Here is an 18,345-nt window from a genome sequence, read left to right on the forward strand (position 1 = left end):
AGAGTGAGCATAGGGGCAAAGAGGTAGACCATTTGCAATTTCCAAGTCATTATTTGAAAACTTGTAAGTGAAATCAGACAAATCTATATATGAGTTCCTAAAGGAACTTGCTATTTGAATGCATGTGCTTAGCTTCTTTTGGTACAAAATTTCACTTTTAAAGTATAAACAACAATTCTTTAAAAAGTTCACTACACGGTTCTGAGATTTCCTACATATTATAAAAATCAATGCTTGCTTCTCTTTAAAAGGTCAGAAATGCTTATTTTTTAATGGAGAAAGGGGGGATATGGAGCAACCCCTCATGCCCGATAATTACATACGGACTTTCCATATGTATAAGAGAAACCAGGCTAGAAACATCAAAGATAAACTTATGGGAAAAAAATCGGTCCAAATGTACCTAGTAGAATAAGAATACTGGAAAGACAGTATTTCAAGAAATTAACATATAAAAATAATATAGCTTTGGGAAAATAAGCTTTAACAAGACAGTTATAGACAGACAGATCTATCATGTTTACTCACAATGATTTATACTTCTCTTTCAAAAAAAAAGTTTATACGGGATACCAAAAAAAACCAAAAAATTGAAATTGAAATTCTAGACTTTAAAAAAAAAAAAAAGAAAAGAAACAAGTGTGAATACTTATTAACCATTATTTTCTTTTGAAGTTTTGAAATACAGTAACAAACAGCACAGAGGTTGATAAAGACAAAATTTTCTGGCATCATTTAAGATGAAACAGTGACTTGAGATAGGAAAGCCACCTTAAAAAAAAAAAAAATTTGAAATTGGGGGTGGGAGAAGATAAAAATGGAAAAACAAAGTAAGTGGAAGCCAGCAATGTATTACTCAAATATATGCAATAACATTCTGCAGGCTTTGTTAACAGAAAGCTGCATATTTGACTTTGAGCTTAACTGTTAAGAACAGTTAACATAAAGCAAATAGAACTGTTCTTAAAATTTTAAATATCATCACATTATGTGTAAGAGTTAACATCTAATTTTGTGAAACAAACTATGTTATGACCATTCCAGACATGTATTTAGCAACATTTTCTGGACTAACTTAGTAATATCTAAGAAACAGCTGCTGTAAATACAGAAATTTTCTGAAGATTAATGGTTAATAGACACTGTGAACAGGAGTGGGATTAGTCAAACACAACAACTCTTTTTCCCTTCTTGTTCTCCTTCTAATAGTGCACAGGGCTAGAAGGAGAATACTTCTTTACCTTGATATTACCACCAAGTAGACATGTAGAAAGATGTTTTTGGCTTCCAGGATATAGGTTACACCATCACTATTTCCATGCCAAATATCACAATTAAATTAAAAACTAAAAAAAATACCATGCAGACCCTCCAAATCTTTTCCTATTTATAACTAAAATCTTTACACTTTGACAATAACCAGGAAACAAAACAGCATAAAAATGCTATTTGAGGATATCTATCAATGAATACATATTCTAAATTATTACCATCTATCTAAATTTACTTGTCAAACGTGGAAAATGTTTTAGAAGTCGTCAAGTAAAACCTAAACATAGAATCTAATTTCTGGTAGCAAATGCATATAAATGATCTATGGCAATCACAAAAATCTAACACATTTCCTGATCTGCATGATTTAGAATATTAGTACAAGTACATGCACACACACAAAGAATGTCAGCTGGAATGGAATCAGTCATTTCTCTTGTCTAACTACCTACAAACCCAAATCTTGCTGAAAATAAAAATATTAAAGTAATTCCACTTAATATTTCTTTCTTCTCAATAGGTTGCCAAAACTATCTGCAGGTTTCAGTACATAAAAGAGGTATGAATTCATATCTTTAAACTCTTAGGAACTAGAATGGAAAAAAACCTCCAAACAGATGTTGTATGTTTGATCTGGTTCAACAATTTCAGGCTATATTTGAATTTCCTTGTCATCTGAACAAATTCAGTCAGAGTCTTTTCTTAAAAAGCTTTGCTACAGAGTTCTAGATTCTGTAGGAAAAAAAGAGATGGGTTTAGCAAATTACACACACATTGTTCTGTTCAAGGGTTTGATTTACTTAAAATCTATTTGGTGAAAAGTTAAACAATTAATATCAACAATAATAAAGAGACCTTACCAACTATTCCCATGTTTTAAAACTGCTTTTCAAGTTTCATCCTAAGAATAACTATCATGACCTTTCAGAGTAGGTAGGTTGTGGTGACTTATATGGAGAAAATTTACTAACTAAAGAGGAAGGCGGTAAGCACATGCACAAAGAAGCATATCATAATCGATGAGCAGTTAATAATTTCTCATCACCAATTCTGAAGTCCAGTCACGTGCTGAAAATAGTATCAGCATGTCAGGTGTCCCATTTCCGTTAGTCACAGAAAAGCTGACAGGAGAACAAATACTTAGGATCCACTGAAACACCACTTCAGACAATGAGATACAGATCTATGGTTAAAAATCTGGCAGCAAACAATCCACCTTAGGCAACTATCACAATAAAACTAGGAGGATAAAACAGACTATAAAGGACAGCAAGCACGTATTTTGTAAACCGAAGTGGTGAGTAAGAAATGTCTTCAAACTATACTATTTTTCTCTACTTAATTAAAATCCCAGCTTAATGTATAAAAAACATAGTACAGAAAAAACTGGTATATGAATATACCTCAATTTCTCTTGTAAGGGATATACCCTCATTAATATCTGCATGTTCTTCCTTTGCTACTCCTTACTGAACTTTAAGAAATACGATTCTTCTTAAAAACTTCTCCAATCCCAGTAGTTGTTTTAGCTGGATTCTAGTCAGCACACCCTTTCATCTCTCTCCTTCCCAACCCCTGTAACATAGACTGTAAAAAGACACGCATCTGTAAAAAGGCAGATGCATTTTCCCCTGTTATTCAAGCAGAACACTGGTACTTCCTTTTTTAGTGACTATTTAAACAATCTTAAAGAAGACTGATACAACATTTATTTACATAAGACAGGAGGAAAAAAGACAAATGTTTCATAATTAAATGTAATCTGTAATCTTTTTAGGCTCTTTGATCAGGTAAAAAATGGTCATAAAGGACATTACTGGGACAACCAACAGAATGTGTACATGAACTGTATGTTACATATTAGGCAAGTCTAACAAATCTGAATTTGGTAGCTATACTATTTTTACATAGTACGAAATATATGCTAAAGTATATGGGGATTAATGAACATGGTATCTGCAAGTTACTCTTAAATGGTTCCTAAACAGTATGTTAGGGTGATAAAGCAAGTGTGACTAAATGCTAACAAATGTCAAATCTGTTAAGATTACTGAAATGCTTTTGTACAGCTGACTCTTGAACAATATGGATTTGAACTGTGTGGGTTCACTTAGTATGTGGATTTTTCCAATAGTCATACTACAACACTACACAGTCTAAGGTTGGTTGAATCCATGTATACAAAACCACAGATATGGAGGAACTCTGTGGCTATGGAGAGCTGACTATAAGTTACATGGGAATTTTCATGCATAGAAGGTTGGTTACCCCCTTTATATCTGCATTAAGGGTCAACAATATTATTCTTGTAATTTTTCTGTAAACTTGAAATTTTTTCAAAGTAGAGATTCAAACATTTTCCCTTCTTTTTGGGTAAGAATTAATATTCTTACAATCTTTTAGTCTCTAAGACCACTTATCTTCAAAGTTTCCCTTGTTCTCTAAATGTATATAGTGTTGCCCAAGGCCTGTCCTCCTGGCCTGCCCCCTTTCCACTACTCTGCTCCTAGAAAACATGAGCCTTTCCTAAAGCCTGAATTCTAGAATAAAATAATATAAACTAAGAAACAAATAAATAAAAGATTCTTCAATCTCTTCTAGCTTTAACTTCTCCACCAATCTGCAGGTTTGCAGCTAGGGCTGTACCCTGAATATTTCCACTTTGACCTTCCACTGGCTCTTCAGCTCAAAGCAAAATCTCATTACTATTTTCTTCTTCCCAAACCAATTATTTCACTAATACTAGTAATAGTACCACTATTCCTTCAGTTAGGTCTGACAAAGTCAAATTTGACTGTTTCCCTGTCATACCTAATCAGTAGCAGAATTCTTTAATTCTAACCTTCTGATAACCATTCTTTCATCAACCTTTCCTTTCGTAAGTGCGAGCGCACCAAGTCACTTCAGCTTTGTCTCTTTGCAGCCCTATGGACTGTAGCCTACCAGGCTCCTCTGTCCATGGGATTCTCCAGGCAAGAATATTGGAGTGGAATGCCATTACATTCTCCAGGAAATCTTCCCAACCCAGGGATCGAACCTATGTCTCTAATATCTCTGGCATTGGCAGGCAGGCTCTTTACTGCTAACGCCACCTAGGAAGCCCCTTTGTTCATCTCTATTGCCTAATTCAGACCTTCATTACCTTCCTAGTATCTTTGGTCTCTAACGAATCTACCATCTTTTCTCTGTTACCTTCAAATGTTTTACGCACCAATCAAATTTAACCATCCTTACCATATACGTCCACAGTGGTTCACGGTATTTCCTCTAACCGGAATGTGCCTTCTCAGTCCTTTAACTCTGCATGACCAAATTCTGGGGCTTCCCAGGTAACTCAGTGGTAAAGGATTTCCCTTCAATGCAGGATCTACCCAGGGTTTGATCCCTATATCAGGAAGATCCCCTGAGAAGGAAATGGCAACTCGCCCCAGTATTCTTGCCTGGAGGAGCCTGGCAGGCTGCATAGTCCATAGGGTCGCAGAGAGTCAGACATGACTGAAGGAAGCAACTGAGCATGCGCACAACTGAATTCTACCCAGTCACTGGTTTCCCAATTTGTGGCCACAACTTAATTGCCTCTGATGTGGGAAATCTGTCCTAATAGGGAAAGAATTTTATTAACCCTCCAAAGGTCTGTTAAGCCTCCATTCCTTCAACAAATACACAGCTCTCGACGTTTTCTAAAACTAATGGGCAACAAAGACAAAACAGAATGAAGTAGATCAATTTCAAAACTTCTCTTACCTCTTTTCTTTCTTTCTTTAGAACTAAGCAGCGCAGTGATACTCTGCACAGTAGGGATTTTAAAAGTAACTGGCTCTAAACCTCAAACATTCCTAACAGCCAGGAAGACCACTTTATTATTTCTAGTGATGGCAGGGCTATTTCCCAGAGGACCCATTTTCTTTCAAAAATAAGCTCATGTCTTCCTACTGAAATACCCACCTGGCTGTCCAGGTGGAATATTAATTAGATTTTCTAGTTAGCTTTGTATTTAGAGGAACCAACCTACAAAAATGAAGTACAGTAGGTCTGTCATCATCTTTTCCTATTTATTCTAGTTATATAAATATTGCCTCACATTACATTAGCTTTTGTGGCAGGCCCTGTCATTTGCTAAGCAGTAACTATAAAATGCAGCCAACTAGTGTATCTCGGTACTTTTTACTCTACCTATTCAGCTAAGTTTCAACCTTCCTGAATTTACATACATGTTCTTTCACTTTCTGAATTTCTGCACATACTTTAGATGGTTAAATTCACAAATGCTATCATCCAATAATAGCTATGACTTCCTCCTTTAATGTCATTTGAACATTTTATAAGCATGTTCTTAGGTTTTCATCTAACTCTGAGATCCAGTCCTAAAAAAGGTGACATGCTAAGTCGCTTTAGTCATGTCCAACTCTTTGTGACCCCCATGGACTACAGCCTGCCACGTTCCCCTGTCCATGGGACGCTCCAGGCAAGAACACTGGAGTGGGCTGCCATTCCCTTCTCCACGATCTTCTCAACCCAAGGACTGAGCCCATGTCTCTTACGTTTCCTGCACTGGCAGGTGGGTTCTTTACCACTAGTGCCACCTGGGAAAAAGATGACTGGCCATTAAAAACTTCCTCTAATTTTTAGCATCTCTGATTATTCTCTACTAGATATCCTTAATTGGAATTGGTCAAAAATACAATCAGATAACAAATTATTTAAGTACTTAAGGTACAAATTATTAAGAAATGTATTTGGTATGGTTACACAACAGTTTGGGCTCATATCCTCAAAGTACTTAACAGTGTAATTATCAAGAAAGCACACTAACCAGTTACAATCTCTAACAAGTAGCCCACCATGGTTAATTCTTTGAAACTTGATTTTTTTCCATTTGGGTTAATAAGTAGGCGTTAATGATGTATCCGAGCTTCCTGGAGGAGGACAGAACAAATAGTCTCATGGTTTAGTTCTGATTTACTTCTAACTTCAAAAGTGGAATCTCATAACCAAAGGAAATGTTGGACACCTTTTCTAACACAAAATTTGTTCTTGTTGTTTCACTGCTAAGTTGTATTAGACTCTTTTGCCAATCCATGAACTGTAGCCGCCAGGCTCTTCTGTCCATGGGATTTCCCAGGCAAGAATACTGGAGTGGTTGCCATTTCCTTCTCCAGGGAATCTTCCAATCCAGCGATCAAACCTGCATCTCCTGCTTTGGCAGGCAGATTCTTTCCCACTGAGCCACTTGGGATACTCCTAACACAAAATACTTGATGTTATTTAATAAGAACATTTTAATGCAACAATTTAGAAACCAAATATAAATAGAGAAAAGTAAATAATCACTATAAAGACTTAATTGAAATCATCAAGTAACCGAGTAAAAGACCCAAAGACTTATTCACTTTAAGCTAATAATTCATGTGTACTACTTTCCTTATTCATTTCTTTTTTAAATTTTGGTGCTGTCATAGGGAAGGACAAAAAGACTCAAGCGGATGGTGTACCTAGCCACTGTTACTCTAACTGTTTAACTACATTTTAAGTATTTTCTTCATTAAGGCAGAAACATTTCTAAGTGTTTATCAGTAAGGATAAATCCTTACAAGCTACCTGATTTTTTTCTTTACTCTAAAGGGAAGAGGTAAAATCTTTTCCCTTTAGTATTCCTTTATCTTCCTGACTCGATATTTACAACAGGGTAAAAGTTGTTTGCTATAAATTCTTACCCTTAGCTTACGCACACAAAGGACTCCCAGTGAGAGCCTATCCCCTAGTGATTATCAGGGTAACTTTCTAAACTAATTCTGTGATGCAACAAAGCAATGCCAGGAATTAAGTTTGGAAAGTTGGTTTTTTAAAGAAGAAAAATAGGAAGTCAAATTCTCAAGTTACTGTTCTGAAATGCCAACAGGCGAGGCTATCACTAAACACTGGCACAGGGCTTAAAAAGTGAAACCTGGAAGCTACATTATTCATTTTAATAAAACAGTCAATGCACTTAATTTGGGTTTCCTAAGAAAAAGTTGTATTATTTTAGCTATTAGAATCTACTGCTCTTTATTTGGTGATGGTTTCAGCTCACTGATTCCCTGAGGACTCTGCAAATGACAAATGGGGAAGACAGAACATGATGGCACCTACAGGAAAAGGGAAAGGAAGGCTTGACAGGAGCTTCGACTTTAGTATAATAACTGAATAAAGCACTGGATATCAACAGAAAGAGGAACTATCTAAATATAGGCAGAGGCCGACTGACACAAAGTCTCTCAGCTTGCTAATTCTAATTTAAATAGTAGAGAAAACAAAAAGGCCATTAGATAGCTCTAAGTCAATGTGAGAAAGATATATCAGTTACCTACATTTTGATTAAAAGATAGTCTGCTAAAAGAATTCTAGGCAAAAAAGATTCCAGTCTTTTGAGTAAGGCAAACCCAAGGATCTTCAGATATCTAGGGCAGGTTTAATAAAAATTGGCACAGGCCTTAAAAGCTGCCCCTACCGAAAATGATTTCCAAGATTTCATAAACAGGAGCCTGAAATACCATATATATACACACTAATAAACAAATTTATACCTCTTAGTGAGTAAATGATGTAAGGAATGTATAGGGCCCTTAAATCCTTTAATGGGGTCTATTTAATAATATCATCCTTAAAAAATACTGTTGGAGAAGGAAATGGCAACCCACTCCAGTATTCTTGCCTGGAGAATCCCATGGATGGAGGAGCTTGGTGGGCTACAGTCCATGGGTCGCAGAGTCGGACACAACTGAGAGACTTCACTTTCACTTTAAAAAATACTGACTTGCCAAATTAGTAATATCTAAAAAAGCTTAAATTTATAATAGTCAAAAATGAATAAGGCAATTTGGTGAGATATTTTTCAAAGCTTAACACACATTAATCTTCAACCTCTGTCTGCAATGAAAAAGAATAAACAGTGCCACAATACTTTACAGGTATTAAACTACTAATAGATATATTAGATATCTGCCAACTGAAGCTGTAGATGCTTAGAACTAACAAAGCCAGCCACTACTCCTCTTCTCAACTGAAAATTAAGCTAGATGAAAAGCTAAAAGGAAACAACTAGTCAGTTTCCATGGGGTTGAGTTTTTCATCTTGGTAACAACATGTCAATTTACAGTGAAGAATGGCTGATCTAGAATAAAAGTTCTGATTATATTTTGGCACTAATACCCTATAGACAACTATCCAAGTATCTGTTATACTTCTTTGGCTCTGGACAAAAGAGGATCCAAGGAGAAGAGAAAATATTTTCAACCCATGAGAAACTAGATATAACAACTTGCCTCACTTCTGATACCTTAAATATTTCTAGGATCTAAAAAAGAAAACATGTATTTAGTGGTAACGGGTGATGAGGCGGCAACTTCTCTGGCTGCTTTATAATGAAAAGAAATCTTTTAATTAGATCCAAATTATAAAAAGTAAAGTTCAAACCTTTCTAAATCATTTTGATGAAAATAATAGGTATTATTCATATTGCTATCATAGTAGCTCATGAAAGTTAGCTATTTCAAATAAATTATCTTATATCTAACAAACATTTTATAACATTTCTAAGAAGAGTGTGATTTTTCCTTTCTCTAAGGGAAAAGTATAAAGTACATCCCTAAAGTACTCACCCTGGCTACATTGGTAAGCCATCTGAATGATTAAAACTTCATGCTGTTTCATGCCACAATTTACATTTATGTCTCGATATTGCTATAGCTGTACAATTTAAAAACTGAATCTATAAATACAGCACTATACATTATACACTTCTTGTTCTACAAGTAACCATTTTAAAACATTTCCAGTTAAGTAAGGAACACATTATCAAAAAGATAGTTTGTTAGAAAATATCCTGAGTGATACAGTAAATCAAGCCTAAGAATTAAAAGACTGTTACAGACCATGTCTTAGCATGACATGTACATGCACGCAGCAATACTTTATTCTAATGAGATGGAGTTCAGTCCATGAGTGTTATCCAAACTATGCCAAAGGACACAAATGCGCTGCCAGGCAGAGTTAAAAGAATCTAACAAAGCTTTGTGTGAATTTTAAAAACATTGTTTGCACTCAACTTCTGTTAATTAGACACAGATTGATGGAGTGCTAATAAATATTCAGCAAAATAAGTGAACACAGCATATACTATCTAAAATGTGTATTAAGCAGAAAGATAAACCAAAGTATCTTTTGCCACATGCGAAGTCCAAGACTTCAGTCTATACTTTAAAAAGTTACAAAAAAAAAATTATAGAACATTTCTGTGAGAAAAACTATTTCAGGTGTTTATAAAACTGTAATGCAGATATAGTGAATTCTAGCAAACAAGCTTAAGGTTAAACTCTCTTGCTAAGAATTAAACGATTGCTACTTTGATACCTTAGTCTTTTCCCTTCCCCAATTTCTTAACATGAAATAACATTCTGCTTTGAGTCACTAAGGCTTTTTAGAGAGAAATTATATAAAACAGCACAAAGTTAACTGTAGGTTTTTTTTAATAGAACATATTTTTATATTAAACACACATGGGTAAGGGGATATTTCATGTAATAAAATACAATAGAGTAAGCCCTTCAAAAATATACTTTAAAGTGCAAAGAAAGTATGTTTATATTCTATTTAAAATACATATTGTCCTTTTGGTTTATTTTGCTGCTTTGTCTCATGCTAAATACCATGTGATTCCCCCCCCTCCCAAAATAATAAAGATCAGTTTTAACGATGAGAAACTGTGCAAAGCAATTCATGCATACATTGTTGCATGTATGCATTTCATATGCAAATATTCATACCTATCCCAGAGGTTCTTTGATTCCTGAACCGTGTTCAAATGGAACGCTTGGTAGAAAGCAGTTGAAGGATTCCTGTGAGACCCAAGAATCAAATGGAAATGAAGTTGAGAAAGTACAGTAAAATCACTACTTTTCAAAAAAAGAAGGAATATTTTAGATTTCTAACACAGTGCAACCACTTTAATTAAAAAAAAAAAACCCATTAGCTTGATTAAAAACATTTCAAAAGAAATTTAAAAACTGGACAAAATCCAGCAGACCCCGACAACAATGCAGGAAAAGAATGGGGTAATACAGATAAAATTAAATACTAACTAGCATCCAGTTGTGTGTGTGTGTGTTTATATGCCTATGAGCGTGATCAACTCATAGCTTAATCAGCAACTATTTTGTATCAGATGCCTTTATAAATCCCTACACATGTCAACAGTTTAACAAAGCTGTTCTCAGGTATAGTGTTCACAAAATGGTGCTGCAACTAGAGGGGAGCTTTCTAATTTCTCTCATTTGTAGAGTGTCCCCTTAAGGGGTAAGAGCTTATACGCCTTTATCACCATCCAGGTCTAAGAATTCCCTGGAGAAATATTCCCTAGGGCTATCCTATAGAATCTTGACGGGCAAGCTCCCAGCATGCTTGTTTCACTTCGCATCTCAGAAGTTGTTTCTCAGGTGACTGCCAGTTTCTCTGCCACCCCAGCATATTTCCAGTCCCCCCAGCTCCCAACCTGCACACCTGCCATACCACTTCCATAATTCCTGATGCATGCTGTAGCAGAGTCACAGCAGCAAGCCAAGACTAAGCAAGCTAAGTGCTGATTACCTACCAGACTCTGTTCTAAGTGCTTTACGTTTATTAACTCAATACTACAACAGTCTTAAGAGGTAGGTGCTATTATTATTCCCATTTCATGGACACAGGAACTGGATCAGAGAGAAGACCCTGCTGAATGTCACAAAGCTAATTACGTGGCAATCTGATCCCAGAATTTATACTCAAACTACTATGCTAAGCATACAGCAGAGTTAAATTTTAACCTTTCTAGGTCTGTCTCTTTATCAGTTAAATGGTGATATTACCAGTTAGCCTTGCAGGGTGGTTCAAGAACTGAGACTATATATAAAGTTCCTGGCATTCTGTCAATGCTCAGTAAGTGACAGCCATTATCTTAATCATCAAAATGAACTTCAGATACAACATGGAAATTCTGAGATCCTAACTAGTGCCTTAGGAGAGTCTGCAGTATTGCTAGTACAATAAGAAAACTATTTCCAAGTTCTACTGGAATAACAACCAAATATCAACAAGTATCATTGATCACCAAATAAAACACTCAATAGAATTCCATGATTACAAAATTCAAGATATATTATCTACTGAATTAAAAAAAAAAAAAAAAGGCATTTTAAATTTTAACCAGAAGGTACCTTTTAGATGATCCCAAACTAAGAAAGACAGACACTAGATGCCAGCATGTCATCAGTGCAACTGTTTGATTAATTAGGAGTCTTCAGTATGTGTTCTTTTTGCTTTCCCTACTTCAACTCCTTTCTATTCTACTACTCCTGCACTTTTCTCTTGACTAAGTCCAAGGCAACTGAAGGCACTGACTAGACCGACTAATTATCAAGAAAGAAAGAAGAGGTTGTTATCGTTTAACAACTTGTACCCTCTCTAGATGTATTTACCATGGCTTTTTTTTTCCCACTGTACTTAGAAAATCTGTCTGCCAAATTAAATGAAAGCCAACTAAACCAACTGAAAACTCAATTTGGCTTTCTTTAGCAGTCTCACCCAAGATCATATGGGAACAAGTTTGCTATTCACACAGGTCTGTTTGGAGACCTTGGGTTTAAAATAAACAAAGTGACACAAAAAGGAAGGTAGTGAATACAAGAAAATAACAAAGAGTAAACTTAGAACTTACTCTGTAAGTCTGGAATTAAACATTTGGGTTGCAAGAGCTGGCAGTTAACAATTCCTTTTTACATATATATTCAAAATATATAAGCCATATGGAGTTATACAATCTATGCAGTATAAAATTTTTTAAATAGTTGAGATTCCAGGGATAAACATTTATATAGTGTTCAAAATATGAATTTTTTGGTTTCTGGAATACTTAAGCTGGGATGTTATCCATACACGGAGAGCTTTTTAGCAAATAGCAACAATTAATCTCAAAACACTGATTAGCAGGCACAGATTAAAGGAGTCAAGTCTATGAAAACTAGTTGATCACGAATTTCAAAAGGGCCATTTGTAAATACTGAAGGGCCAGATCAAAGACTTTTGTTTTGGAATGGTGTAAAATTGAGGAAATCAAGAGTCCAAGGAAAACACTGTTAATAGGGAGCATTTCAAGTTTATAGTCTATGATATTTGAAGGCATCAAGAAGCAACTGATATTAAAAATTCGTTAGAAATACTGAATTTTATGGAGATTTGGACACAAATGCTCTTCTGCTCAAGAAATAAAATTTGAAACCACTTTTCTAACATATTTGATGTCAATGTAAACTAAATATAAAGTATTTATATATAAATATAAGATATTCATTTAAATATAAAGCCAAAGAAGCACTTCTTCAAAGACTGAGGTATGGTTTACTCTCAATTTATTTCAGCCTGCTACAGGAAAACATTTATTTTCCTATTTGTAAAAAAATTTTGCCAGCTCCTAGACAAAATTTCAACACCAGCAGACAATAAACATTCTCTGAGTTTATATACTGAATAGTCTGTCATGATAATTATCAAGTACATGAATGTAATACCTGAGAAAGTAAGTTAAATGTGACATATGTCTACCTGCTAAAGATACTCTCTCTGTAGGGTTGCCAACTATAATAGCAAGAAAAAACATATGTACCTCAACTTCAGAAATCTCTAAATAGAAACCAAGGAAACACAGTAAGCAAAGGAACAAGGGCCATCTCTCCAACATTATCATCTACAAACTTTAAATTATTTAAAAAACATCTTTTAGGTAAAAGGTTACAACACAACAGATCAGTGTCTACAGATGCTTTTCCTTTACCCTATCTCATAGCCAGGAAAGTAATAAAATTAACCCTGGCTGTGGAGTCAGAAAGCCTGAATCTGACCTTGTGCCTTGTTTGACTTAATAGCTATGTGACTCAAATCCTCAGTTTCCTTAATCATAAAAAAGGGGAGAAAAACAGTCACTACAATTGCTGAAAAGATGAAATGAGATTATGTATACATAGGCTCTAAAACAATTAAGCCTGGTCTGTGTTTAATACAGGGTTATGATTTCTAAATGTGTTATATAAAAATCAACTTTTGGTAGAGTATATTAACATATACCAAATACTTTACCATTATTAAGGTACTACTGGGGCAAACAGACTACTTAAGGCAAGCAGAATACATGAACCTGGAGCCAGGTATACACCAAGTTATTTAATCCATTCTATTGGAGAATTCTACCTCTGGGATTCAGATCTCCCCCAGGATTTCCTTATATACAACTTTATCACAAGATTTTAATTAAAAATACAATAATCACTATAAAGAGTATTGGAATGGTTCCAAGATACATACTACTTAAACAATAAAAGCTTTAAGAAACTTCAAGAACAGCAATCACAAACTTAAATTCCTTTCTGTGACATTTAAGCCCTTAAACATTCTGGTTACTGTCAAATTAATCACATCATGTTCCACATCTGACAGTCTTACTCTTCCACATTGTTACACAAAACTGCCCTCCTACTTGGAAAATCATCTGCTTCTTTCATCAGTGACCCAACCTGAATGACTCTTAAGATTCAGTTCAAGAGTTAGCTTCCATAGAATGCAAAAGTAATAATGGGTTGCTTCTGAGGACAGAAATTGGGTAGAAGGACAGAGGTGGCAGAAAGGCTTTCAATTTATACTTGCATATTTTGAATTTTGAACTGCGTAAATGTATTACCTATGCAGAGAATAATTTAAACAGAAATCAATCTAACTATTCCCTCCCTACACAAATTTGACTAGATGTCCTAAATTGTTCCCATTAATAACTTAAATATTCCATCACAGCCTACAATGAAGTATACAATTGGTAATTGTTTCCATAAATCCTGAGATCTTAAAGAAGAAGATAAGTCTTATTTCTGTATCTCTGTCTGTACTACTCAGAGAACGCAGAGAAAGTTGAATGATTGACATACTGCCACTTCAAATGTTTTTCTGGGCATTCAACCTGCTTACAGAGTATTTGTAAACTTCATTTTTGGGGTCACACACTAGTCTAAGGGCAGGAAAAGGGTTTTACCAAGAGGAAGGTTTAAGTTGGCAGCTCTCTCATGTATGGACTTAGGGAATCTTAAAGTCTGACCAAAGGCTCAAATTTTAATTTTACCAATGAGGAAAACCAAGAAAATTAAATGACTTGACCAAATAAATCAGCTAAATGGTGGAAAAGCCAGGATTAGAACACAAGTTTCTGAACCACTTATTATATCATGAATTTTTCTGGCCCGAACCAATGTCTCCTTTTCTCTAATTATATCCATGCCATGCAATTTCATTTTTGGATCAAAACCGAAGACTCTTGATTCCATCATCTGTAATGGTCACTCATGATATGCCGTATGGTACATAACTAAACACACTATAGATTATTTGATCAAGAACCCCCTCTCCTTTGTTTTCAAAAGCTAGGTAGACCATATAACATGGATTTGTTTTGGTTTACTTATAATACCAGTTATTAAAACTGAATTCTAGTTCTATTTTAGAAACTAGTCAGCCTTAAACTGAGTATCCTTCATACACAGATTAAACAATTTACTTGTGTAACAATGAAGATGGATAGCCTAAATCTTTACAGATAACATTTAAAACACACTAGCGTTATTTACAATAATTGACAAATTAATCAGTTTCTCTTCTGGATATCTATATTCTTTAATCAGATTTTAGTAAGAGTTTATGGGAAAGGACGTTTTAAGTAATTTAACATTTAGACTTCACTTATTTGTCTTGCCTACTGTGATGAGTATTAATTATCAGGACGTTTACTAATCGTCTATGTCCATGGTGAACAGTATTAACTCAATGATCTACAAAATTTTCACATAACCGTCATATATAAATGTACAACTTAAAGAGTATGAGTTCGTTTTTTTTTTTTAACAAAAGGTAGCTTGAGTACAAAGACATAAAACTAAAACTAAAAACTTTAACCTGACTTGATGCTTTAAATTTGAGTGGTAAGCAGTCCAAAGTAGCATAGATGAAATTTAATTCACCTGATTTAAAAGGAGAACCAATCACATACTTTTTAGAAGTAGAGCAGATAATCAATATACCTTAATGTTACCAGTCAAAATCGGAAGAGTATACATTAAAATATATTATGAAAAATCATGTAATAATGTATAAGAATGATACAAATTACTGTTCCTAAATCTTTACAGAGGAGTCCCAATTTTTACCCTAAGCAAAGCCAGGTTAAGAATATAACAAATATTGAATCATCTGGTATGTTCAAGAATTATTCTGGTAAAGACCTAATTATACAAATGACTCAGGAATGCATATTCTTTGTGGATGCAGTAATTTGTATTACATGATTTAAAAGAACAGCTTCAAATCACAAGACTACTGATTTAGTATAAAGAAAAAAACTTAAGGGATTTATTACAATTCAGAAATTTTGCTACACATATCCCTTCAACACTGTCAACAATTAAGACTTATTAAAAATCTGCTCTTCCCACTAATAAAAAGATTCCTTAGAACATTATTATTCAGGCTACATTTAACCAGATATACCTGTTTTTGTAAAGCCTCTCTTCTATTTAAAGAGTAATTCAATTAAGAAATAGTATCTTTCTGGAAAAGCAAATACATACTGGTCTAAAACAATTATTAAAAGAAGAAATTAGACCATTGTTCCTTACTAGTAACATGGTATGGTTCCTATTCCTTTTGAGACCATATTCCATATTATTTCACTATATTTACTTCTGTCTTGGTTATCTGCTATTACTTCCTACTCCCTAAACCCCTCAGCATCTACCATTTTAGGGAAAAAAAAGTCAATGTTCTTTTATACTCCCCTATCAAACCATTCCTCAGGAAAGAGATTCATTTTGATTTCTTTACCATCTGATTGGTGGGGCAGCTCTTTGTTACTAGAGGACTCTAGAGGCCCTCCAACTTCTGGTGCTTAGAAAGACTAAGTGTGCTCAGTCATGCCCGACTCTCTGCGACCCCATGAACTGCAGCCAACCAGGCTCCTCTGTCCAGGAGATTTTCCAGGCAAGGATACTGGAGTGGGTTGCCATTTCCTTCTCCAGGGGATCTTCCCAACCCAGGGATGGAACCCAGGTCTCCTGCACTGCAGGCAGATTCTTTACCAACTGAATTACCAAGTACCAGGTCATAAATCTAGTATCATGTTTTATTATTTCCAAATTAGTGCTATCAAAATTCCCAAAGAACAGACTGGTCTTACATTTATTCTCATAAGGGAGAAAATATATACCCCACTACCAGTACTGAAAAAAAAAAGAAAAACTTCTCACTATAATTCAAAATACCCTCCATCCCTTTCAAGAAAAAGACTGTTAATAAATTCGTTAACTTGGCAATGTATCTTACCCACACACATAAAAGCCCTTATATTTTCCAAAGAAGTTAACCAATGTTCAATCCATACAATTTAGTTCACAGAAAATTTTAAACAACTGTGTCACCGTGAATAAAAAAGGCCATATGCCTGCTGATACAATTCCTGGTTTTAAGAATTTCAGACACTTTTTGATCATTGGCCTTTCTGGAAATGTATGATAATGTCCTTGACTTAGAGCCAGGTTTTATGACTAAAGCATACCAGTGAGGCACTCTGATGAATGCATCAATATCAGTTTTTATACTAAATAACAATGTCACTCATTTGATGTCAATCAAACTTTGACTACAAAATCCTTAGTAAGAGTACTTAGGCATAAGATGGTATCTAGTATGTGGTTTAAACATCAACTATAAAGCCACAAGGCAAAATTCAATATCGATAAGGAACCATAAGCTCCCAAAGAAATACAGATTCAAGTAAGGAGCTTTCACTTTTAAAGACTAAATGCAGTTAAGTTTTTTCAGAGCTCTGGAAAGTTACTTACAGGTTTTTAAAACACAGTAAGAGTGACAGTTTTGCCTCCTGATACACATTTACGTAATTCTCTTAAATGTCAAGTAAAAAAAAAAAAACTTCATTAAAAAAAGTATATGTATATCTCATACACGTATCTATGTATACAACTATACAAACAAAATCTGTGTTTATAGCACATACCAGGACACACCACTTAACACTCACAATTTATACTCTTTTATCAGCAGTCATTAGCAAACTACACAAATAAAACTATTAACAAGATATAAAGATATCTGCCACTAGAGGATCCTTACAATCAGGTTTTCAACAGTCTTCTGGTTGCAGTAGACAGTTCACAATTGCAGCCATTCATGAGTTCCTGGAATGTGGCCTACAGAGTTCACATTGGTCAGTTATCTATGGAAAACGATCTGTGCTGTGTTCCTTTTCCAAAAGGGCCAGTAAGATTTTGCACCACCCCCTTTTACCAAATTGGAGTCTGTTAAGCCTATAGGTAGTTTAAAAATTTTTTGTAACCTTTACTGTAGAAATGTCTATGTATTTTTTATGAATCATGTTTTCAACCACTATTACATCCTCCAGTTTACGCAAAATCAATTTAAATAATCTCAACAACTGACCATTAAGCTAGAATGATATAAAATGTTATGCTAATTAACAATATAAGGTCAATGGGCAATGTTAACTGAGAACTTCAAGACTTTTCTTACTTGGCATACAAAACCATCAGTCCCTTTAAAAATAGGATAGTACATAAGGTCTGATTCTTTAAAATAAATGGTCTCAAAATGAGCCAATACAGATCCTTGTATTAAGTAACAGAACCAATATCTACAAGATAGAGTGTTTAATATATCAACTTAAACCACCTGAATCTTTTTATTTTCCATTTTCCTTCCTTTTCTCAAAGAAATAGATTGTGTTTACTAACATCTTAATGGTTTTTTAAAAAGCAAACATCTTTTAAAAAAATATTTAAGGATCTGAAATTTGTCAACCTATTAATAATTACTCAAGACCTCTCACTCCAATATTTTGTTTACATCTGAATGACTGCAAATAAAACTGTATGAAGATTTCAATTAAAGGCAACTTAAAATCACATTAAAAAACAAATATAAAAAGACCCCAAAACTATT

General features: G+C 34.5%; 1 protein-coding gene across 3 annotated transcripts in view; it reads right to left on the minus strand.

The window, feature by feature from the left end:
- TSC22D2 (TSC22 domain family member 2) overlaps nt 1–18,345 on the minus strand; it is a 51,748-nt gene that overhangs the window by 28,192 nt on the left and 5,211 nt on the right. Inside the window, exon 2 of one of the 3 annotated variants that reach the window (XM_027543631.1) lies at nt 10,074–10,145. The exons of the other annotated variants lie outside the window; for them this stretch is intronic. Within the exon in view, the coding sequence (XP_027399432.1) occupies nt 10,074–10,145 (72 nt within the window). The remainder of the gene's footprint in view (nt 1–10,073; nt 10,146–18,345) is intronic. 3 annotated transcript variants of the gene reach the window in all.

The sequence above is a fragment of the Bos indicus x Bos taurus genome, chromosome 1 (assembly GCF_003369695.1).
Source record: "Bos indicus x Bos taurus breed Angus x Brahman F1 hybrid chromosome 1, Bos_hybrid_MaternalHap_v2.0, whole genome shotgun sequence".
Lineage (NCBI taxonomy): Eukaryota > Metazoa > Chordata > Mammalia > Artiodactyla > Bovidae > Bos > Bos indicus x Bos taurus.